The sequence below is a fragment of the Mobula hypostoma genome, chromosome 16, assembly GCF_963921235.1.
Source record: "Mobula hypostoma chromosome 16, sMobHyp1.1, whole genome shotgun sequence".
Lineage (NCBI taxonomy): Eukaryota > Metazoa > Chordata > Chondrichthyes > Myliobatiformes > Myliobatidae > Mobula > Mobula hypostoma.
In genome coordinates this window covers 37,925,641-37,951,893 of record NC_086112.1, presented here as the reverse complement: position 1 = coordinate 37,951,893, position 26,253 = coordinate 37,925,641, and the positions used below count along the sequence as shown (strand labels likewise).

The following is a 26,253-nucleotide window of genomic DNA, read 5'->3' as shown; positions in this document are numbered from 1 at the left end:
GGAGAGCATATTTTAATAAATTAATTAAATGGATTATTTTTCACTTGAATAATAAGTAAGAGTTTTAGTCTTAACTTATTTGGAAGATAGCACATCTGAAAATGCAGTACCACCTGAGTGCCATCCATGATGCTGAAGTTTATAAGTGTAGTTTGAGCTAATAGATGTCACTTAAAATGTTCAAGAACTAAAAATAGCACAGAAACATAAACGCAAGAAGACTTTAGAGGTAACTTTTATGAACGCAATATATAAATCATTAGTAATGAATGCTTCAAGGATTGGGAGCAAAAACGCGCATTTCCTCCTGGAATCTGCCAAAGGTTGCAAATTAGGCAGGATTATAGTTGCAGCTTCCCCTGGAATTCTGTGTGTCCCTTATAAAGCTGGAGTATTAGCTCGCCTCAAATAAGGCAAAAGGTACTGGAGTGGGATGAACTAAGGGCTTCTTAATATTCTATTTTCTTCATTTGACCGATGCAAGAATGCAACTATAGAGTTATGCCAAATAGTGTTAGTGGGGCCACCTTAATGTTTCAGAATAAAATGTGCAGCATGTGCTCCAAGTCCTTCAAGTGGAATTTATCACATTTAAAATCCTTTAAGCTAATTCAAAAGTTTTCCTTGGTAAAGTTGGGAGATGGGGGAGGGTATGTATATAGTTTGGGGATAGAGCACTTGAAATGTTAAAAAGAAAATGGCTTGAATTTAAATTCAATTAAGTTATGTGAGAGCTAGTTGGACACAGACTTTGCAGTTCAAACAAATAGGTGTGGTTGATGTAGGGTTTTTTTTTGTGTGGAGATTACCCTGAAAGATGATGAAGGGAAGGTGATGAACATTGTCTACATCGAGCTTGGCAGGGCCTTTAACAAAATCCAGCAAGGGAGTCTGATCCAGGAGTTTAAGTTGCTTGGCATTCAGGATAGGGTCAGTTAGAGTCAATGTTGCCTTAGCAGGAGTAAGTTAGAGTATTGTGTGCAGTTCTGGTCACTTGCCTACAGGAAAGATATCAATAAGCTTGAAAAAGTGGAGAGAAAATTTATATGGATGTTGCCAGGACTTGAAGATCTGAGTAACAGGAATAGGTTGAATAGGTTGGGATTTTATTCCCTTGCAGTGCAGAAAAATGAGGGAAGATCTCATAGAGGCATCCATAATTATAAAGAGGGTATAGAAAGGGTGATTATATGCAAGCTTTTCCCCGGGGTTTTGTGAGACTAGAACTAGAGGTTATAGGTTTAGGGTGAAAGGTGAAATATTTTAGGAGTATCTGAGGGGGAACTGCTTCACTCAGAGGGTGGGCCAAGTGTGAAATGAGCTGCCAGTGGAAGTGGTAGATGCAGATTTGACTGTAAAACTTAAGAGAGGTCTGGATAGGTACATGGATGAGAGATGGGAGTAGACAGAAAACCAGGCAGGCATGCATTGCTTCTGTACTCCAGTGCTCTATGACTCTATGATATGCTTGTGGTGGTATAAGCTATCAAAAATCTGATAAGGTGCTGTGGGGAATCCAGTAGTCTGTGTAAACTGCATTAGAAATTGGTCAGTATTGCTGACAATGAAGTGGTCCTTTAATTGATCCTTTAAAAAAATATAGTTCCTGTCACTTTTTTCAATTCCTATTGACTGAGGAGTCTGATATCATAAAAATTAGAGACAGTCCTTTCAAGAACAATTCTATGTAAACAAATTCTGAATAAGAAGAGAATATTTTAGAGATACTTAGTTGGTCAGGGATTAGTGAACACAGAAACAAAGTGTCATTTCCGGTATGATATTTCTTAAGAAAATTTGTTTAGTGCTTTTGCAAATTGCTTTTGATGCTCAGTCAATTGTTACTTTAAAATCCAATACTGATATATTTTTATTCAGGAAGAGGATTACAGTCATTATTAGTCTGAACTCACAGATCAGCCAAAACCTCTTTGAATGGTCTGTCCTGGTAGTACGTTTGTAAATATACTTAAATTATTTCTGTGTTCCTTCCTGTGTTCCTCTTGTGGTGTGAGTTGAGGTCAATGGATAAGAAAAGGAATGGTTGTGGAAAGGTTGGGGAAGGGAGAAGTTTGCCTGTAAGGAGAATATCAATTGAACAGATGGTTGTGAAGTGGATATGGTTAAGCTTAAATAATTTCCTCCTGATGATGACCGGTAGCCTATCATGTTCATGACAGCACCTTTAAGTTGTATGTAGGATTTGAAATTAAAGCACTCATTGGCTTATTAATGAGGAAAAAGCAATCCACCTTTTCTAGATGAAAAGTAGAAAATACTAGAAATAGTTTGGCAGCAGTTTTTCATTTTATATGATAACATTCCTAAGGGGCACTTAGGATGAACTGCGCTAAAGTTGTCATATGATTGGGCTATAGTTATTCCAAATTAGTGGTGAGTCTGAGGAGAGACAAGAAGGGTGCAGAAGGCATCGAGGAAAGGCTGGGTATCACAGAAGTGCAGATGCTGGAAATCTGCAATAAAAACAGAAACTGCTGGAAGCAACAGCAGGTCAGGAAGCATCAATAACCTGAACTGTTAACTCTGTCTTTCTGCATAAGCTGCCTGACCTGTTGAATCTTTATAGTAGTTTTTATTTTTAATCTAGAAAAACTGAATTGTTTCTCACTTCAGAAAAGATTAGCAGAAGTTGTTCGATGGTAAAAAGGGGCTTAATAAAGTCAGTAAAAATGAAATGGTTCTTGTGGCTGTAAGGTTTTATTAGTGACTTTACTTCTACCATTTGGTAGGCCTTGCCTCAAGTCCATCACCTCCCATTTCTGATTGTTTTGGAAACCACAAATAAAAGACGTAACATAGCCATAAAAGGCAACTGTTACTTCAATACAAAGCAGACTCATGACAGTTTGTGACAAACTGCTCTGATGAATGCAGTCAGTCTCCTCCCTCTGAATCCTCAATAAATGATGTTAAATGGTGCAGCACTTGCTGAAGTATTTCAGGCCTAAATCCTTGTTTGCGATTCATTCAAGGTGTTAATTGTAGTTCCATGATTCAGTTTCATGGGGGAGTGTAGGAGAAAACTGAAAACGCATACTGAGTTGGTGTTTGAAATAACAGGGGATTTATTCTTTTAAAAAATGCTGTCAAAGCCTCGTAGGCAAAATGCTAGAGGAAGTCAGCATGTCAGGCAGCATCCATGGAAACGAATAACAGTCGATATTCTGGGCCAAGACCTTTCTTCAGGACTTGAGAGGAATGGGGGAAGACATCAGAATAAGAAGTGGGGGGAGGGGAAGAAGGATAGCTATTAGGTGAGAAACGGAAGGAGAAATCAATATTCATGCCATCAGGTTGGAGGCTACCCAGACGGAATACAAGGTGTTGCTCCTCCACCGTGAGGATGGCCTCAGCTTGGCTCAAGAGGAGGTCGCGGACCGACATATTGGAATGGTAATGGGAATCAGAATTAAAATGTTGGTTAATGGGCAAGTTCTGCTTTTGGCAGATGGTGTGGAGGTTCTTCATGAAGCAGTCCCCCAGTTTATGTCAGGTTGCACCAAAGTGTGGAAGGCTGCATCGGGAGTATTGGATGACCCGGCAGATTCGCAGGTGAAACGTTGCCGCACCTGGAAGGACTTTTTGGGGCCCTGAATGGAGGTGGATGAGGAGGTGAATGGGCAGGTGTAGCACTTTGGCTGCTTGCAATGATAAGTGCCTGAAGGGATGTTAGTGGAGAGGAGTGAATGGATAAGGAAATCACAGGAGGAACGATCCTTGTGGAAAGTGGAGAGTCGCGGAAGGGAAGGTAAAGATGTGTTTAGTGGTAGGATCTCTTGGGAGATAGCAAAAGTTGTGAGAAAGATATATTGGATGCAGAGACCCATGGGGTCAAAGTTCGGACAAGAGCAACTCTATCACTATTAAGGCAGCGATAAGATGGGATGAGCAGGAATGCCTGGGAAATGGAGGAGATGCAGATGAGGGTAGCATCAATGGAGGAGGAAGGAAAACCACTTTCTATGAAGAAAGAGGACGTCTCTGATGTCCTGGAAAGGAAAGCCTCATCCTGGGAACAGATGTGGTGGAGACAAAGGAACTGAGAAAAGAGAATAATAATTTTTTACAGGAGTCAGGGTTGGAAGACTTGTCGTCGAGAAAGCTGTGGGAATTAGTAAGTTTATAAAAGATGTCGATTGAAGACAGAGAGATTGGGAAAGGGGAGGGAGGTGTCAAAAATGGACCAAGTGAATTTAAGGGCATGGTGGAAGATGGAGGCAAAGTTGATGAAATTGATGAGCTTAGCATGGGAGCATGAATAGTACCAATACAGTCATCAATATAGCAGAGGAAGAATTTGGGAGCATTACTTGGAAACAGTCAAAGCTGATCTTTCCAAGCATGAATTTGGTACTGCTTTTACATTCTGAGTTGACGAGATTATGGAATAAGATAGATGATTATTACATCGCAGTTAGAGATTGCAGGTACGGCATTGTGGGCATTACTGAGTCACGGCTGAAAGAAGATCATAGTTGAGAATTTAACACCCAAGGATACACGTTGTATCAAAAGGATAGGCAGGGGGGTTGGGCTGGCTGTATTGGTAAAAAAATGAAATCAAATCCTTAGAAAGAGATGACATAGGATTGGAAGAGGTAGAATCCTTGTGGGTAGCATTAAGGAACTGAAAGTTTAGAAAGACTCTGATGGGAGTTATATACAGGCCTCCAAACAGTAGACAGGATGTGAGATTCAAATTACAACGGAAGATAGCATATAAAAAGGACAATGTTATGATAGTCACAGGGGATTTCAATATGTAGGTAGATAGGAAAAATCAAGTTGGTGCTGGATCTCAAGAGAGGGAATTTGTAGAATGCCTACAGGGTGACTTTCTAGAGCAGCTTGTGGTTGATCCCATGAGGGGAAAGGCAATTCTAGATGGAGTGTTGTATAATGAACCAGATTTGATTAGCATGCTGATGGTCAAGGAAACATAAGGAGGTAGTGATCATAATATGAAAGAATTCACCGTGCAGTGTGAGAGGGAGAAGCTAAAGTCAGATGTATCAGTATTACAGTGGAATAAATGGAATTACAGAGGCATGAGACAGGAGCTGGCCAGAGTTGATTGCAAGTGACACTAGTGGGGATAATGGCCAAAACAGCTATGGTTGGACTTTCTGGGAGCAATTTCAAAAGCATGGGATAGATGCATCCCAAAGATGAAGAAGTATTCCAAAAGGAGTATGTGGCAACCATGGCTGACAAGAGAAGTCAAAGAGAGCAGAAAGACAAAAGAGAGGGCATGTACTATCGCAAAAACTAGTGACATTAGAGGATTGGGAAGCTCATAAAAACCAACAGAGGCAATTAAAAAAGCCATGAGGAGAGAAAAGATGAAATATGAAGGTAAGCTTGCCAATAAAATAAAAATAGATATCAGGTTTTTTTCAGATGAGTAAAAGAGAGGTGGGAGTGGATATCAGACCATTGGAAGATCATGCTGGAGGTGTAGTAATGGGTGACAAAGAAATGGCAAGTAAAGTTAATAAGTACTTTGTATTAGTCTTCACTGTGGAGGACACAAGTAGTGTTCCAGAAATTCAAGAGTATCATGGGGTTGAAGTGAGTATAGTTGCTATTACTAAGGGGAAGGTGTTTTGAAAGCTGAAAGGTCTGGAGGTAGGTAAGTCACCTGGACCAGATGGACTACATCTCAGAGTTCTGAAAGAGGTAGTTGAAAGGATTGTTCAAGCATTAGCAATGATCTTCCAAGAATCTCTAGACTCTGGAATGGTTTCAGAGGACTGGAAAATTGTAAATGTCACTCCTTTCTTTAAAAAGGGAGGGAAGCAGAAGAAAGGAAATTATAGGCCAATTAGCTTGACTTCAGTGGTTGGGAAGATGCTGGAGTCCATTGTTGAGGGTGAGGTTTTGGGTACTTGGAGGCACATAACAAAATAGTTGAAGTCAGAAGGTTCCCTTCAGGAAAAATTTTGCCTGAGAAATCTTTTGGAATTCCTTAATAAAATAAGAGACAAAGGAAAGTCAATGGATGTTGTATACTTGGATTTTCAGAAGGCTTTTGACAAGGTGCCACACATGAGGGTACTTAAAAAGAGAAGAGTCCATGGTATTACAGGAAAGATACGAGCATGGACAGGTATGAGGAAAAGAATGGGAATAAAGGTTTTATTTTCTGGTTGGCTGCTGGTGACTAGTGGTGTTCCGCCAAAGTTAATGCTGGACTGCTTCTTTTCACTTTGTATATCAATGAGTAGGGTGATGGAATCGATGATTTAGTGGCTAGGTTTGTGGATGATGCAAAGATCAGTGGAGGGGCAGGTTGTATTGAGGAAGCAGGGAGTCTGCAGAAGGACTTGGACTGATTGGGAGAATGGGCAAGGAAGTGGCAAGTAGAATACAGTGTAGTGAGGTATATGGTCATGCAATCCTTGTGCAGGATTCCCTAAAGGTTAACTTGCAGGTTGAGTTGGTGGTAAGGAAGGAGAAGACCAGAATATAAGAGCAAGGATGTAATGCTGTGTCTTTATAAGGCATTGAAGAGGCCACACTTGTGGTATTATGAGCAGTTTTAGGCATCTTATCTAAGAAAAGATGTGCTGATATTGGAGAGAGTCTACAGGAGGTTCACAAGAATGATTTAGGAATGAAAGGGTTAATATGAGCATTTGATGGCTCTGTACCTGTCCAGGCTGGACTTTTAAAGAATGATGGGGGACCTTATTGAAGCCTATCGAATATAGAAAGGCCTAGATAGAGTGGATGGAGAGAAGGTGCTTCCTTTCTTGGGTGAGTCTAGGATGTAAGAGCACAGCTTCAAAATATATGGATGTCTTTTTAGAACAGAGATGAAGAGGAATTTCTTAGGACAGAGTAGTAAATCTTTGTCATAGTCATAGTCATACTTTATTAATCCCAGGGGAAATTGGTTTTTGTTACAGTTGCTCCATAAATAATAAATAGTAATAGAACCATAAATAGTTAAATAGTAATACATAAATTATGCCAGTAAATTATGAAATAAGTCCAGGACCAGGCTATTGGCTCAGGATGTCTGACCCTCCAAGGGAGGAGTTGTAAAGCAGGATCTCCCAGTGGCCACACATTTTAATTCCACATCCCATTCCCATTCTGACATGTCTATCCACGGCCTCCTCTACTGTAAAGATGAAGCCACACTCAGGTTGGAGGAACAACACCTTATATTCCGTCTGGATAGCCTCCAACCTGATGGCATGAACATTGACTTCTCTAACTTCTGCGAATGCCCCACCTCTCCCTTGTACCCCATCTGTTATTTATTTATATACACACATTCTTTCTCTCACTCTCCTTTTTCTCCCTCTGTCCCTCTGACTATACCCCTTGCCCATCCTCTGGGTTCCCCCCTCCTTGTCTTTCTCCCTGGGCCTCCTGTCCCATGATCCTCTCGTATCCCCTTTGCCAATCACCTGTTCAGCTCTTGGCTCCATCCCTCCCCCTCCTGTCTTCTCCTATCATTTTGGATCTCCCCCTCCCCCTCCCCCTTTCAAATCTCGTACTAACTCTTACTTCAGTTAGTCCTGACGAAGGGTCTTGGCCTGAAACGTCGACTGTACCTCTTCCTACAGATGCTGCCTGACCTGCTGCATTCACCAGCAACTTTGATGTGTGTTGCATGAATTTCCAACATCTGCAGAATTCCTGTTGTGTGAGTTGTAAAGTTTGATGGCCACAGGCAGGAATGACTTCCTATGACGCTCAGTGCTGCATCTTGGTGGAATGAGTCTCTGGCTGAATGTACTCCTGTGCCCACCCAGTACATTATGTAGTGGATGGGAGACATTGACCAAGATGGCATGCAACTTAGACAGCATCCTCTTTTCAGACACCACCGTGAGAGAGTCCAGTTCCATCCCCACAACATCACTGCCCATACCAATGAGTTTGTTGATTCTGTTGGTGTCTGCCACTCTCAGCCTGCTGCCCCAGCACACAACAGCAAACATGATAGCACTGGCCACCACAGACTCGTAGAACATCCTCAGCATCGTCCGGCAGATGTTAAAGGACCTCAGTCTCCTCAGGAAATAGAGACGGCTCTGACCCGTCTTGTAGACAGCCTCAGTGTTCTTTGACTGGTCCAGTTTATTGTCAATTCGTATCCCCAGGTATTTGTAATCCTCCACCACGTCCACACTGACCCCTTGGATGGAAACAGGGGTCACCGGTACCTTAGCTCTCCTCAGGTCTACCACTAGCTCCTTAGTCTTTTTCATATTAAGCTGCAGATAATTCTGCTCACACCTTGTGACAAGGTTTCCTACCGTAGCCCTGTACTCAGCCTCATCTCCACTGCTGATGCATCTAACTATGGCAGAGTCATCTGAAAACTTCTGAAGATGACAAGACTCTGTGCAGTAATTGAAGTCCGAGGTGTAAATGGTGAAGAGAAAGGGAGACAAGACAGTCCCCTGTGGAGCCCCAGTGCTGCTGATCACTCTGTCGGACACACAGTGTTGCAAGCACATGTACTGTGGTCTGCCAGTCAGGTAATCAAGAATCCATGACACCAGGGAAGCATCCACCTGCATCGCTGTCAGCTTCTCCCCCAGCAGAGCAGGGTGGATGGTGGTGATCGCACTGGAAAAGTCAAAAAACATGACCCTCACAGTGCTCGCTGGCTTGTCCAGGTGGGCGTAGACACGGTTCAGCAGGAAGACGATGACATCCTCAACTCCTAGTTGGGGCTGGTAGGCGAACTGGAGGGGATCTAAGTGTGGCCTGACCATGGGCCGGAGCAGCTCCAGAGCAAGTCTCTCCAGGGTCTTCATGATGTGGGAGGTCAATGCCACCGGTCTGTAGTCATTGAGGCCGCTGGGGCGCGGCGTCTTCGGCACAGGGGCGAGGGAGGACATCTTCCACAGTACAGGAACCCTCCGGAGCCTCAGGCTCAGGTTGAATACATGGCGAAGTACTCCACATAGCTGGGGGGCACAGGCTTTGAGCACCCTGGTACTGACACGTTTCAGCTGTCTTCTCACCTGTAGAGCTGTGAAGCCCACCATGGTGGTTTTGTGTGGGGAAGGGGTATTGTCATGAGAGCAGGGTGGGGGACTGTGAGGAGGGGTAGGAGGGGAGAGTGGAATATGTGTTGGTTGGGGGCCGACAACAGATGGCTCATGTGTGGGATGGGCAGGGGCCACACTGTCAAATCTGTTAAAGAACAGGTTAAGTTTATTGGCCCTGTCCACACTGCCTTCTGCTCCTCTGTTGCTAGTTTGCCGGAACCCAGTGATGGTCCTCATCCCCCTCCAGAACTCTCTCATGTTGTTCTGCTGGAGTTTCCACTCAAGCTTCCTCCTGTACCTGTCTTTAGCCTCCCTGATCCTGGCTTTCAGGTCGCTCTGTATTGCCCTCAGCTCTTCCCTATTTCCATCTCTAAACACCCTCTTTTTAGCGTTCAGGATGTCCTTAATGTCCTTTGTCACCCATGGCTTGTTATTTGAATAACAAAGGACAGTTCTTGTCGGAACATTGCAGTCCACACAGAAGTTGACGTAATCAGTGATGCACTCTGTGAGCCCATCAATATCCTCTCCATGTGGCTCACAGAGTGCCTGCCAGTCTGTCACCTCAAAACAACCCTGGAGCGCCTCATAAGCCTCCTCCGTCCATTTTCTCACTGTCCTCGAGGTTGCAGGTTTACTCTTCACCAGAGGCACGTAGCAGGGTTTTAGATGCACCAGGCTGTGATCTGACCTTCCCAGTGGGGGGAGGAGAGAGGAGCTGTATGCATCCTTAACATTAGCATACATCAAATCCAGAGTCCTCTCCCCCTGGTTGTACAGCTCACATACTGCGAGAAGTTGGGCAGTGTTCTAGCCATGGTAACCTGGTTGAAGTCACCTGAGATGGTAATGAGGGCACTCGGGTGCTGGGTTTGTAGTCTGGCTATGACGGTGTAAATGATGTTACACACCGACATCGGATTGGCAGAGGGAGGGATGTACACAACAACCACAATTGCATGCGAGATTTCCCTTGGCAAATAATATGGCCGGAGTCCAACCGCAAAAAGTTCAATATCCGGGCTACAGACCAGTTCCTTGATCGTAATATGCCCAGGATTGCACCATCTGTTATTTACCAGAACCGCCAGCCCCCCTCCTTTACGCTTACTGCTCTCAGTGCAATTCCGGTCAGCTCGAATGGTCTGGAAGCCATCTATGGAAACGCTTTGATCGGGTATGTCCTTGTGCAGCCATGTCTCAGTGAAGCACATGACATTGCTCTCCCGAAATGTTCTCTGACTCCTTACAAGCGCAGTCAGTTCGTCCATTTATTCCCCAGCGATCTTACATTTCCCATGATAACAGAGGGGAGACACGGCTTATAACTTCTCTTCTCCAAAAGCCTCTGTTGTCTCGACCCGGTCCTCTTCCCTTGCCTTTTTGATCCCCCTCTGCATCATCTGTGTGTTTTCCTCCAGATTTCAGCCGGTCTGTCCGCTGCTCTGTTTGCTAAACCAGCGGGCATGAGTGTAATCAATTGGTCCCCGGAATACACAATGCGGCCATCCTGCTGCCATGCTAACGAGACGTGTCCGAATGTAACTAATTCCACTGCTAAAAAAACAAGTAAAACTCTCTCCACCAGCATGTTAGAGAGGGTGCAGCTTCAACGTGTTACCGTGAGAAAAAAATACAACAAATAACTAAGTTTAAAAAGTTTAAAAATAAGAAACTGCGGAGCAACTGTAACCGGCTGCATGCGCGACCGGCGCATGCACACGAATAATTCTCTGGCTTTCATTGTCACAAATGACTGGGGAAGCCAAGCCATTAAAGCGGAGATTGATAGTTTCTTGATTAGTCAGGGTGTCAAGGGTTACCGGGAGAAGGCAGGAGAATGGAGTTTAGAGGGATAACCAATCAATCATGATGGAATAGGCAGACTCAATGTACTGAATGGCCTAATTCTGCTTCCGTGTGCTATGGGCTTATTACCAGTAAAATTATATTTTGATATCAGAATAGCGGTTACAGAAAGTCTTAAGTAACAGACTAGCTCCTGTTTACAGAATAAAATAATTATCAAATATCTAACAGTAAAACCAATTTTCTATTACAGCAATGGGTGCATATTATAACATAATTCATAAAGTTACTGAAACATGGCTGTCAACACTGATGCATTCCATTTTCTCTATCAACCCACATCCCTATTTACAAGTTATTAGCCCTTACTATACTTTCCCCTGGAACAGGGAGTTTCGAGCTGCGATTTGAACAAGGACCGATGTAATTTGGATAGGATCAGAACAGAATTAGTATTACAGTTATTATTTGCATTTGACTTAAAATATACCCACTCACTTCTTGTATTTCTAGGCCTTTGTCTTATCCTCATGCCAAATATGAAACATTTCTGAACTTTTGCAACATCTTAATATTATGAAAAGTTTATTTCATCATTTATATGGAATTTTTTACTCATGAAAATGTGATATTGCCTATTATGAGTATGAATCCTTCAAAGAGCTATCCCCTTTCCTGATGTTTATCTGCTGTATCCTTATAGCCATTCTTTATACATTTAATCCATTTTCATGCAGCATTTAAAAAGAAATCTGATCTCTTACAAGTTGTTAAGTTTAGGTAATAAATCGTCACTTGGGAAGAAGAAATATATGTACTTTTGTTGCATGTTTTCAGTGAATAGCACACACTTGCATGCAAAGATGCATAAAAATAAAATACTTTGTTTTAAGAAATAATATTCATGTAATGACTTGTAATAAATGGCATGAATGTTTAGCAACTTGGTGAATAATGAATCGTAGATATTATAGTAAAACACAGAGTGACTAGGGTATTTCTGCCACTGCCCGAGATTACCATGTAAAGCCAGCAGATCTGGAGGGACAATTCCACTTGTGGACAGTGGAAAGTCTGAATAACACAATGGAGAAAATGCACCCTCAAAGCTCCCTGTTCAAGTTTACTTTCCGGCAGAATTCCAACCACAACTTTGCCAGGCATCAATACTATTAGAGTTTAAAAACTTTTCAGAAGATAATGAAAATTTAAAAGTGTGTGAAATACTTGTACTCTCAGTGTTAACAGAAATACTTAAAACAAATTCAAATAACTAAAAGCTTTAAGCAAAACACAATCAACAAAACAAAATCACTGTATACTTTTCTCTCAATCCTGCAACCCCAATTGAATTATGCAGTTGGTGTGCCTGTAGAGGTCTGAACTGGCAGATGGTTTGAGAGATGATTTCTCCGGCATCATTGATTTGCGTATTGAATGCATGCTAGTGAAATCAAAGAAATGTAGATGCTGGAAATATGAATTAAATATAGAAAATTCTGGAAATGCTCAGCAATCATTTCCTGGCTTGTTTCATTTGTTCAGTTAAGTACTGCTGGCATTTACCAGAGAAATCCAATATTTCTTTTGCTAGCTTGGCATTATTTACTGCTGCAAATGAATTTTAAGCAACAGACAACTTTACTAATTCAGTTTTAAGCAGTAAATAAAATTTCAAAGCAATTTAAATGCTGGTTCCTGTGAAATATAATAGCCAACAGCAATATAAATGATTATTCATAGGGTGTGTAAAGAAAATATTAACATTTTTTGTGCCTTTGTTTTAGGTTTAACTACTGAACAGATTTTGCTAAAAGATCTAAAGGAATTGTCGGAAGGAGATACAAAGCTCGCTATTAGTACTGTGTACATGACCCTCGAGGTGAGTGAATTTCTGGGAAAATTGGATATCATTCAACAATAGCAATATGCAGGGTGGTCCATTCCATCACATTTTATGTTTACTTTTGATATTACAAACAACATTCACAGCACAGTTTGAATGATGTTACCACTTCTTTACAGACATAAATGCTTAATTGTGGACTGATTTGCATAATGCATATTAATAACTTACTTAATGAAGTGTGATTCATCATGTTTTTGAACACCACAAATGAAATATTACGTTCTTTCATTCTGAGAGGCGTGTCACTCTGTGATGGCTCATAGGAATTCCTTAATATAGAACTGAACAGGATGTTTTCAGTTCTCTGGATCAATCCATGACTTGCTGTCAGGAGCAGAATGCATTTAAAGTCTGGATATCAGCCATGAAAACTATGAATTTAAAAAATCTATAATGCACTTTATTAAATATCATGGGTCAATCATGCATAGCCCTGTAGAAAAAAAATCTTTGTTCAATGCGGCTGTGTCTTCTCCCTGCCTTTTGATTCTATAGTTCATTTCCTGTAGCACATTTTATGTTATGTGGCTGACATCAATTACTTCATATGTATTTTTTCTGCAGGATAGTTTTCATTTATTCTACTGCACTTCCTTTGGTAATTAGGTGTGTGGTTGTTTCACTGAGATTCATTATTTTCTTTATTATTCATAAAATTATAAACTATTTGCAAAATTTGGACTGTGTGAATTTTGAGAATGGAATTTAGTTAATGGATAGATATATATTACCTAAACAATCTTACTAAGCATCTTGTGAACCAAAAGGTTTTAAAGGAGGGCTGGATAGCATAAAAATGTTCTAAGAAAAGTTTGCTTTGGTTACCATTCTCATTCAATGCTAACTTGCTGAAGTCTGCTATTTTTTTGGAAGAAGGACTGCAGGAAAATAAACTGAAAATGAAATCCTGAAAACCACTCATCACCAAAATAGTAGCTTCATCCAACTCATCAGCTTTTTCACTGTTTGACTTCGGTAGATATACACTAACCTATAACTTCACTTGTTGTTGATCCTAACACCAATCACTTTGTATAATGCTCATTTTATCCTCCATTTGACTTTTTTGATTTTGTATTTGTATTCCTCTTGACAATTGTGTTACATGAAATAAAAAAATCCCTGATCGATCATTTATGTGCATACAATTTGATCAACTCGATCGTCTTCTCTATTTCTCCCACCCAATAACTACTTTCTCAGTTCTGTGAATCATTTGTTTTATTCCATTGGTTCCAAATATTTTAATAGTCTATGCACCTTTTCCATTTGCTGATTGAATGAATTAATTCTGCTGAATGTGACTAGTACCTTATACAAAAAATAACTACAGATCTTTCTGATTTTCTACAAAGTAGGATTGAAATTCCTTTTGCTGCTTTGATATCAAGCTGTATTATTTTGAGCCTTATTTTGTTACACTTGCTGTTGTTTGCAGTATGTTATAGCAGTGAAAGGAATACATCCTGCCCACGATGTTCTGTTTACATTCTTAGTCACTGCAACAAAGATGCCACAACAGTGGTCCAAATGACAATCTGTTCATGTGTGAATATGTGGTTAGGACTTTGGAGGACCTTGAACAGGAAGAAATACACAAAGATAAGGCATGAGTGTTACTAACATGCAGGAAATATTGGTTGTGCAAGAAACCAAATGCTCAAGAATGTAGCACTGATTGCAATGAAATTATATCAAAGATTCTGTCAGCAAGTGGAAACAGGATTATGAAAATGGCATTGCACTTGCTTGATGGTGAATCAAAAGATGTTATGCTGAATCCATTTCACAGCTCTTGACTTTAAAAGCAAAACTGCCACTTAGGTTTAAGTATTGTGAAATAAGCAGTAGCAAGCAACTTTTTCCTTAATATAGAATAACCTTTTTATTGGTTCACCAGTTAGACTTCTGAAAGATATCTTCTTACATTAGTAGGCCTGTATTCAATATGTATCATAATACATACAATTGACAGTACCTTACCCGAAATAAGTAGGTATATCTTTGCATTTACTGCTTAATTTTGGTTCTGAATGTAGCATGCTGAAGCCAAGCTTAGTGGGGAAATTCTGTTGTTCTTAAAGTCATTTTAACTTGGAACTTGTTTTGTTTTTGTGTGGATAGTTAAAAATAGTAGGAGTCGTTAGGTATTTGCCATGTGGAGGCTAATTATTTTGTGACAGGAAACTGTGCTGGGAACTCTGGGATAAAAGTCATAGGCAGAGAGCAGTCGTTCAGCGCGATTGCATTGGTGGACAGGTAGCAAAATTGCTTATGAAATTATTATTATCCTCCATTTTGTGAATTGCATGGGGAACATATACAATAAGAAAATTAAACTATTCTGCCTGTAGAGTTTGCTGAAGTTTTTGGATTGTCTGTGCATATGATATACTTATAATAATGTTCAACTATCAATAGTGAAGTTAAACTGCATGCATTATATGTTTTGACATCACTTGCACAAAATTCATTCTTGCAAATGCAGTCTGTACTGCTTTTTATGAATGATACCGCTTGATGTGAATTTTTGATGGATTTTAATCTAGAATGGTGAAGGGTCTCCAAGACCTAATTTGCTTTGTAATCAGTGATAGAACAAGTTCAAGCTCGTTTCATTGTCATTCAATCATCCATGTGTATACAGTTAAATGAAACATCGTTCCTTTGGGGCCAAGTTAGAAAACACAGTAAATGCAGTCACACACATCATATAAAGTTACAATGTCAGATACAGTCACAGGTAAAATTAGTACAAGTCCTTCAGTGGAATGGCCTGAAGATTGATAGTTCATGGGCTGTTGTCCTGGAGCCACGTTTCTGCAAGAACAAGAACACAGCAGTTTCTCATCTCCTGCAGCCGCTGAGCAAGGCAATTCAGCTTGACTTCCAGGGGGTGAACACCAGAAAGCAGTACCAACAAGAGAGACAGCCTGTAGAGGGCTAGCTCACAACACGTGGATTCCTATGCAGTTGCCACATCTCTGTTCTCTCCCGCACCACCTCCCCTGAGTGGCCCTAACAAGTGGCCCTATGGCATTAGGACTTGGTCTGGAAAACAACCAAGGCCACGTAGCTCCCCCACCATAGGTCTCTCCAATAAACTGAAGTTACTGTCCATTGCATCTTAAGATTAGAGATTCTCTGAAGGAAGGAGGCTAGTTATTTTTGGAATAGTGTTGAGTTTTGGATCCAAGATTACATTACACTTAACATATACGTGCCAACTGAAGTTGAACTCATAAACGTTTGTGAAGTGCCCAATTCTTTTCAAGTTAGACTGAAGCTAAATTTTATTACTGTATTTACATACTTGTGGAAGGGAATGTTTTGAAGAAGTAAATGCATAATATGTAGTTATAAAACAGCACTTATAGTTGAACAAGAATTTTGTGCCTTGGTCTGGGAATATGTCTACTGTGCCAATATTGACAAAAGATGATCTAGTGTGATTTTCACCACATTCCACAAAATACTCAGTACTTCATCTACTGGCTGTTCCTTTCTGCCTCTGATGTCAACAGAGATCTGATTTGGGGAAAATGTATCAATCGGATTCTGTAAATCTTAAAGAAAAAATAAAGAAACACAATAAGTAGCAATCGAATGCTGCTTTTAGATTACCAGTATGCAAGATGATACAGTTGTTTTACTCAAAGATGCTGGTTAGTTCAAAAATTTAGAGGTTGTTTATCAAGCATATTCATACTGTCTCAATCAAAATTCAAAGCCATTGTAAACATTACCTTCCATTGATTCTTCTGTGATGGTATCAGGGATAAGTATAGAAAACTCATAATATTTATATTTTAGTGAAATTGTCAAATGTCTTGCAATTTGGTTAACTTTTGTGAAAATAGCCAGATTTATCAATGTAAACATGAGGAAATCTGCAGATGCTGGAAATTCAAGCAACACACACAAAAAATGCTGGTTATCAATGTACTAGTATTTAGGTACTCAGAACTTCAAAGCTTTGTGTCAGCTGGCCTATATATATCTTTGTTTCTGAGCTTTTAACTCTGACCGAGAAAGGGGTAGTATAACGATTGTTGTGTATTTCATATTTAGCTATATGGCTAAGACCAGAAGTGAATGGCAAATTCATTAAAATGAAATTGAATATTTGCTCAGCTGTTTCAGTCATTCCACAAAATGAGTTTGAAAGGCATTTCAAAGATACTAAACTGAAGCCTGTGCATATTCAACTAAGAACTTATACCGGAGAAAAGATAACTCCTGTGGGAATGACATTTATAACAGTGAAATCCAATGACTACAAAGCCACATTGGGCTTGTATGAGGTAAAATGAGGATGGCCAGCATTGTGGGGTTGTCAGTGGCTAAGACAACTACAACTTGAGACCCACCTGCTACATGCTATGTGTACATGCATACTTATATGCTACATCACCTGCTATAGAGTCAACTGGAAGCAAGTTAAGAAAGGTAATGGATGATGCCACAAATATCTCCATGCTGTACACCATTAACTGTTGCCCAAGGGAGGGAAAACGGGCATTGGTGCCAACCTCTGCCTGACCATGCTGCTCAGAGGAAGTGTGAAAGTTGACAAAAGCAGTGGTCCAACTATTATCAATTTTTGTAGGCAACATATCTGAGAAAGATTCTGATATGTTAATCAGGAAGTTACCTGTGCAAAGTGGCTTGGTTTTAAGCTGGGAGAGAGTTCAAGGAGTTTCAGGAAAGCTGCAAGTATTTGGTTTTTGTGAGTATCAAGAACTAGAATCTACTCTGTGTGCATTAATTTGAAGTGGGAGACACAAAGCTGCCTGTAGAATTAGATGCAAAAACCGAAGTCCCAATGAATGAATGGAAGACCAAGAAGAATCAAGTTAATGGAGCTATGGAAACAGAGAATTTGTCAGATGATGTGGATGAGCTAACCATGAGGAGAGATCAGATCGTAACAGGAGTAATAGAAGAATTGATTCAGTGAACTCAATGCACCTTCCCAAGATCAAGGTGCAATTTCTAGAATGAAGAAAAGGGAAAAAAGAGAAAGGCATGAAAGAGTGAAGGAATATGAGAAAGAAAAAGAGCGGGATTGGTACAGTGAGCAAGACCTTGATAGGGATCATGTGAGAAGCAAGAATTGAAGTAGATCCAGAGGGAAAAGCTGAGAAAAGGAGAAGAAGTGTCCAGAGCTGTCAGAACCACTTCTTCAGTTTCAGAGTCAACTCCTACAACCATCATGGAGGAGGCCTCAGTACCTGAGATCGTTTTCACAGCCACACATCATACCTCCCTTGTCAGGAGAGAGATTATCCTGTAGGAGGAAGGAATCTTCCACAATGATTAAATATTTAGGCTGAATGGAACAATTTAAAGTTTACTATACTTGTATTATATAGCATACTACATATGTAGCTGAGGTATATTCTATATTGAGTTGGAGTTTATAGCTAAGCAGGGAGGAATGTTGTGTATTTAATATTTAAGTAGTATTTGAGTAATATTGTAAATGTATTGTTTGATTAAGCATTCTTGTTCATTTAAATAATTGATTGTGGGTTATATGTAAAAATAAGTGCATACATTATGACAACACCAGGTGATACGTGTGCACCTTGCTTAAAATAAAACTAAGTTAGACTCACATTTCAGATTCCTGTCTTTTTCTTCTAATCAGTTTAATGTTTGGGGGTTACAAATAACAATGATGTGGCATAACGTTATTCTGGTTTCTGGTTTGAAATTAATGGCTTTTACAAGTTGTTATTGGACACAGATTTTATCTTGCTTAAGGATCAATGAGACCTCAAAATAAAAAAAAGAATTTGAAAATACAAGTGAAATTTGGCACATCTTGGTGGCCCAGTCTCTCTGCCAGAATTGCTGCCTATAATTCCCTCCATGAAAATTTGGAAGGTCAATCTCCCTGGCTTTTGCATGAACTATCAAATAGTGTTGAAGTAGTTAACTTTTTTTTAAAGTTAGCTAATGAAGTTATAATAGTCCCATTTATATTTATTTAACTTGATGATAATGAATTGGTTTACAATGCCCTTAATCTATCAAGGAGCATTTATTTTAAAATCAATTCATTAATAGTATTCATAAAATTAGAATTAACTGAAATTCAAATAGTTCTCTTTATAATTTTACTTTACTGATCCATATGTAAGCTAATGGACCCATGTTTATGGCAAACAATAAACAGGTAAATAAACAACAACATTATACACTATTTATAGTAGGTAGTTCTCAGTGGTATAAAAAAATCTACAAATATGTGAATCCAATCTCCGGCATAACTTGTCAGGAATCTGCTGAAAACATGTCCCAGTGTTTTAGAGAACCAAGACACTCATTTTTACATACATACTCTGGACTTTTGGTGGCATGCTGCATAGCCGAGGGGAGGCCATTAGAAATTAATATTAAATAAATCACCAAGGGGTCCTTCCGCAACCCAAATCTTAAAGCCACATAGTGTGCTACTAATGGGCTTAAATGGTTTGAAGTGGATTTGTTTCATGGATGTCATTTACATTATGTATATATTTATTTATGACTTTTTAATTGTGGCTGGAAATAAATGTTAGCAGATATTGTGTTCCCCTTTGCTGAATACATATTGTATGCTAAATCAATCAGTTCCAATTAATCTTGAGCGTACAATGCAGTGTGAGACTAACTCGGATAGGATCTGACATTGTGAAAAAATATTCTTTTGTGATGAAAGGGGAATTATTTAGTTACTTCATAGTCAAGTGCTCTGCCAGTTTCTTTATCATTAATGGGCAATAGTGTTGCAGCTTTTGGAAGCAATTAATAATTTGATACCTCACAAAAAGAAAATCTTGAAAGAATGATAAAGTGATTCTTCATTTCTTTGCCTTCATTTTTTATTATGCATCATTGAATATTATTTTGCTTTTTATTTTTGTTTATAAATGTATATACCTCATGTCATTAAGTAATAATACAGGATATTTCTTTAGAACTTTAGATAATATATTCTAAATTTGAAATGATTCATTATAATGGATCCCAGTTCCATTGTATACTTTATCTTGCATACTTTGGTTAAAAAATCCATTCATTTGATAGAATAATGGTCCGTTTCATAGATGAATCACATTTAATATCTGGACATAATATTCATGTATATAGGAAATGCAAAGTGTTGTTGGAGAGGAGTATCTCCTATTATCAGAGCTTATTTTGCCAATTACCCAGATTTGATTTCAGTTTTGTTCAAAGATAAAGCCAATAGCAGTTTTCATTTTACCTTGTAACTAATTTTATAAGATTTCCACAATACAGAGGTCTTTGCGTTCTACTCAATGCATGCTTAATTTATATTAGAAATGGTTCCAATGAAAATTGTTTTAAAATGGCCAAGTGGATTTTTAATAAAGATATATTGGGTTTCTGTTCTTTGGAGATTGTTTAATATATTTGTTCATTGTGGGGGAAAAAGGCACACAATTAGAAATTGGAAGCTTTGCTCATTTTTTTTGGTGTTGTATAATAAACAGTAGGTTATTTGTTTCCTTCGAATTGAAAATGATCAGGCAGCTAAATGATATGACATTAGCTCATAAGCTGCTGTGGGTGTTCCATACACTGTGAGACTAATGCGTTTATCTATCTAAAAGTTATGGAAGTTTTATTTATCTCTCATACTGTCAAAAGTGATGTCTTAATACTTTCACTGGGATTTGATGTCTTTTTTTTGCAGTAATTTATTTCATGCCTGTTGTTGTACAGATGTTGTATCAGCAGGAATTTCTTTCTTTACATTTTATCAGTTACTGCTTAACCCTTAAAATTCTAGTCATGGAATTTGCTATAAATGAATTTTCCATATTATATGTAATATAGTTTTGAACAAATATTAAGTGGCATTTTAATCATTACATAATGTAAGTTGACAAACAGAAGATTTCAATTGGACAACTGAAAAATGCGTGAAGTTTACTCATATCGTGTTTTGTATGCCTCTGACATTAGAAATAGAGGTTTTGGTGTTTGTTTTATGTTATTTCCTGATTATACATGCCTATAAAATTGACCAGTATTTAAAAAGTATATATATTTATAGCATCTTACACAAAGTTGTCTTGTGAACAAAGTAAATATTATTGGATAATTGTAGGCTTTGATAGTTGCTTGGTTCTGGGACTCATATGAAATGTATTCCCTGCCTTACTGTGAAGTGGTTTGGATTTTGCAAGCATCAATGAATTACAGATGCCAACCATTCATCACGTTTGTTTTCCCACAGACTTTCCCTGGGCTTTTGCATTGGAACTTTGAATTAGAAGGCCATTCACAGAGTTACCTCTCAGATCTAGGAGTGGGTGAATAGGGAAAATAAGTATATATTTCCTTAACCAATCAAGGTGAGGAGTCCTTAATCAGCAGTACAGTATCTAAAAAAAAACCTATAGTAAAGCATGTTAGAAAGTAACAATGAGAGACAAAATAGACAATTAAGAGACTATGAAAAAATAGATTTTTTTACATTTTTGTTTTATTTATATCTCTAAAATTTGAAGAACATAGATCCCACAGTTTTACAAGTAAAGTTACAGTGCTTGAAAGGATGATTTCTTTAATTAATAATTAACATGCTGTTCAAAGTCCCATGGAACACTGGAATAAATTTTTAGGCGAGTTGTGTGGATTGGTTCAGCAATTACTTGTATTTGATTAGTTTGGTGGTGGGTCTTGGTCTGAATGACAAGTACAGTGATGTTTCTGGCAAAGCAAGGTAACTCCAAACAGTAAGTTCTGAGTTTCTAAATATAACTTGTCATTTGATATTTGTGATTAGTGACTATCTAATGATTAAATCTAGATGGCACTTCACCACGGGCCTGTTACATGTTTCCAAAATAAATAATTCCTTTCATACTCTCTGGCTTTCAAATTTAAATTGTGACATTGCCAATTAGTTCATAGTTATTTTGACAGTGATTTTTGATCAGTCTGTATGTGGTATTGCAATATTTTCCTCACAATTGTAGTAAACTACAGTTGGATCTTAAAATTACAGCAGAACTTACAGATATTTAACTCCTTTTAACATGGGAAACATCTCAAGTTGACTTATGAAAATACAATCAATCATCAGGCTGGAATACAAACTAGAAATACTGGAAACACTCATTAGATTTGGCAGCATCTGCAAAAAGCAACAAATTTGACATTTTAGTTTTAGACCCTCTCAGAACTAAAGTTGAGAGAAAACAAGCTAGTTATGATTTGCAGACTATGTTGAGGAGGGATGGATAGGATTGGATGAAGTTAGGGTGGCCACCATGAAGTCACCTGGTTGATAGATTAATGGGAGTGATTAGTACTTTGAGTATTGTGTGCAGTTTTGGGCTCCTTATTTTAGAAAGGATATACTGACATTGGAGAGGCTTCAGAGAACATTCACGAGAATGATTCCAGGAATGGAAGGGTTATCGTATGAGGCAGCTCTTGGGCTGTATTCCCTGGAGTTCAGGAGAATGAGGGGAGATCTCATAGAAACATTCAGAATGTTCAAAGGCTTGAGCAGATTAGATATGGCAAAGTTACTTCTCATGACAGAGGAGTCTAGGACAAGAGGGCACAACTTCAGGATTGAAGGACGTCTATTTATAACAGAGATGCAGAGAAATCACTTTAGTCAGAGTGTGCTAAATCTGTGGAGTTTGCTGCCACAGGTGGCCATGGAGGCCAAGTCTTTGGGTGTATTTAAGACAAAGATAGATAGGTTCTTGATTAGCCAGGGCATCAAAGGGTATGGGGAGAAGGCAGGGGAATGGGGATGACTGGAAGAACTGGATCAGCCATAACTGAATGGCGGAGCAGACTCGATGGGCTGAATGGCCTACTTTTGCATCTATATCTTATGTTCCTGTGGTCTTATAGTGAGACAACGTGAACAAAAGCTGTGAAATTGGGACATTATTGGATGAGAACATGAACAAAGGATCATAAAAGTTGCAAGGTTCAGTGTAGTGGAACATATGCAGCAGGTCAGGCTTTGCAAATGAAGAGAGAAAAGCTGAGCCAGTAACACAGATGGATGGCTTACCACAGAAGTGACCAGGCTTGATACATTTAGATAAAAGTGTCGAACTTGAATGAAAGTCCAAAGATCAACATGCCCAGATGGAAGATGTAATGCTATTGCTCAGTTTTACGTTCAGCCACATATAGCAAGGCAGTGGGACAACAATTCAGAGTGGGAAAAGAATGAATAGTTCAAATGGTAAGCAACAAGGTACTCTGATTTGTCTCTGAAAATATTCTGCAAAACGATCCCACAATCTGCATTTAGCTTCTCCGGTTTTGAGTAGAACACGTGTGCACCCATTGCAGTGCACTTGATTGGAAGAAGTGCAAGTTAGACAGCAAATGAGTGCATATCTTATACATGTATATAAAATTGTAGATTCAATAGAAATATTTAGTGCTAAGCACCAGTTTAAGAATAATTATCACCGTAGAGGAAGGAGACGTTGGCACAGATGATCTGAAAACCGCCATCTCCAAGAGTATGGCATTTCTTCAGTACTATACTGAAGTGTCCGTCTAGATAAGTTGTTCTGATTGTACCAAAGAGATTGGCTTCCGATTCTGATACTTCAGATGTGTTTGTGTCTTTGTCAAAGGCTGGAGTTATAAATTTTATTTAGAGATGTTTAGAATTATGAAGAAGGGATATTCATTAATCATCTCAGGAATACCAACTATCCCTTCAGCAATCTCTAGCTTACTAACATTGCATTATCAGAGTTTTTGGACATCCAGATGCTTATTACCTTGAGTATTGACTCTGACATCCTAAATATTACTTTCTAATACCACAAAAATGCAGCAACACATTAACAAAATTTGTAGGCTCTGATAATTTTTCCATTCACTCCCAACATATCCACCATATTTTTGATATTGCAAGATGCCACTCAGCAGTCATTAAGGAGATCAGAATGTACATATCTAAGCTGTGTGCTCAGTAACTGTTGTATCTAAATGTATCTGAGATGGTTGGGAAGTCTGATATTTGTGGAAGTCCACAGTTTTAGCTGGAGGCATTCTGCACAAACTTGATTATTCTGTTATCTGTCCTGTTAACTTTATCCTCATGTAGCTGAAATCCAGATCAAATTTCCAAGCCTTATATGCAGTTAAAATGGAAACTAAATCATTTTTCTGGTTTACCACTGAGAAATGAATATTCTGGACTCTTTGGCATGCAACACCAGCTGCGATATAATCTTCTTCTTCTATTCAGAAGAAGGAAAAGGCAATGACATACTTTAATCAAATGCATCAAACAGTGAGTATCTAGTGGTAGGGGTCAAGTTTGTCATTCATTATAGATAACACTGCATGTGGTGGCCTTCTCTTTCCAGACCATTGTGGAGTCAAACTTTTATTTGAACTGAATGGCCTATAATATGCATATAGAAAACCTTATTATATTGCAGTCATAAATAAAAGATGAATTGAAGGGGAATGTGGATCGTTCATAAGCTTTCTGTAAAAAATTGTTCAGTAGATAATAAAATTAAACAAATTTTAATATCTGTTGAATATGTTGAAATGTAACCTGTTCTCTAATGGAGCACAAGGGACTATGGAAAACTAGGATGACACTTGCAGTCAAGGTACAGAATGCTTCCTAAATATTAGCTGCTGAGAACTGAAATATAATTTCACTGATTTTATTTAAAAAAACACTTTGTTTCCTAATTTACTTATGTTTTATAATTTACTGTGCTTAGAGGTGGGAAAAGTAATTGACTGAAGATGTTTTAAAAGAGTAGGCTGGTAAACATTTTTTAAATTTGAATTGTGTAATGGTGGGTTAGGATATGGGGTCAGGTGGGTGCATAGTTGAGAACAGTGGCTTTGGTAAACTGGAGAAGCCTGTGTGGGTGTAACATTACATTGATTTCCTGGTGATGTTTGAAGATTGAAAATAAAATCCTGCCTACTTTCCTTGCCTAGCATCTTTACATGCATAAGCTTTCTGGGTTTGTTTAAATGTCAGTGCCCTCTTTGCCATCCACATCAATGCCTGGTGTTGTGGGCAACTGTTAAGTTGTATTAGCCACTCAGCATTCTGAAAGGCAAATAGCTGCAAGTACTTATTATGGAGCTATTTCCAGCATTTCCCTGGCACTATAATAGACAATTCACGCTTGAACTATGATAGAAGAAAATGCCAAATATGATGAACTGAGTGGAAACTTTGGCTACAGTCCTTGAATCTGCTACATCCTGTAGAGGGCCCTGGTATGATTCACAGAAAACCAATGCTCACGGCTGCTTCAAAAATTGAAGAGCAGGCCACCATTCACATTGATATAAGAGATGTAAAATTAATTCACAAATATAAATTGAATGATATCTTGCTTCGGCTGATAGCATTCTTGGATGTGAACTACAAATGTTCCAGATTCAGGCCCATCTTCAGGATTGAGGGTGAAGGTGATTTTTCTTTACAAGTTCTTCAAATAAGAGATTAAACTGAAGCCCTTTCTGGTTATAGCGAATATTAAAGATTTTGTCCACTTGACTGTATTCCAATGAATTTGGTGCAGGCTAGAAATTCATTGTTGCAGTCATGTAAATAAATAAAATAAAAATTGCATTCCTCAGGAACTTTTCTAAAAGGCATAAAAGAATGCTATGAAAACGATTTTTTCCCTTTCCTAGCTGCATTGCTGTGGTTTAATGCTGAAACCAGTTGTTTATCTCTGGAATTTTGCTTTAGGTCTAACAGTCCTTAATTGTTGAATGTTATTATACTCTATTTCACATTATTTTATGGAAATTAATATTACTTTCATATGTGTTTATTATACATCAGCACTGAGCAATACACTCACGTACTCAATTGCACTGTGACATTGTGTCTGAGAGTGCCACAGTTCACAGTTGCATCTTACACTAAATCCCCTTTAATCTTGATCCTGTCTGTTGATGTCTTTCTCATAGTCTTCTCTGGTCCTGTGAGAAACTCCTAATGTTAGGTAACTTGATGAATGTACTTGCAAGAAAAAATGTTAAAAGCAAATATTTTGGAGTAGGTAGAAAATTTTCAGTTTCAGGAATATAGACATTGATTTGACCAGTGTGAAAAATATCTCAGCAGAGATTTTCAGATGTGGATGTAACTAAAGATTCTTTGTTGACATTTTAATAAAATATGCAACAGCAAAATAATTTTGCCCACTTTGGGTTAAAACTTTTCACAGAGAAAAACCAACACAAAATAGAAAAGTAATAACTTGAGTTGAAGGCAGTGGTCAATTCAAGTGCAAATACAACATGCAAAAGATCAGTTTTGTGAAAAAGCCACTGTCTTGATAGATTGAGCCTACTGAAATTCTGAACCTCACATGTCAATGAATCATAGTTGTGAAAGGCACAGCTCCAGTGTCCTTGATGGTGCTTGTATAGATTTTGCAAATTATTAATCTTTTGTCCTCTATTTCTGCCGCATTGTGACAC

At 38.7% G+C, this 26,253-nt stretch overlaps 1 protein-coding gene across 4 annotated transcripts in view; it reads left to right on the top strand.

Moving 5' to 3' along the window:
* The window catches only part of LOC134357338 (protein prune homolog 2-like), a 338,972-nt gene that overhangs the window by 74,605 nt on the left and 238,114 nt on the right, over positions 1-26,253 (top strand). For all 4 annotated transcript variants that reach the window (XM_063068774.1, XM_063068772.1, XM_063068773.1 and 1 more), the window contains exon 6: positions 12,638-12,732. In XM_063068774.1, coding sequence (XP_062924844.1) covers positions 12,638-12,732 — 95 coding nt within the window. The remainder of the gene's footprint in view (positions 1-12,637; positions 12,733-26,253) is intronic.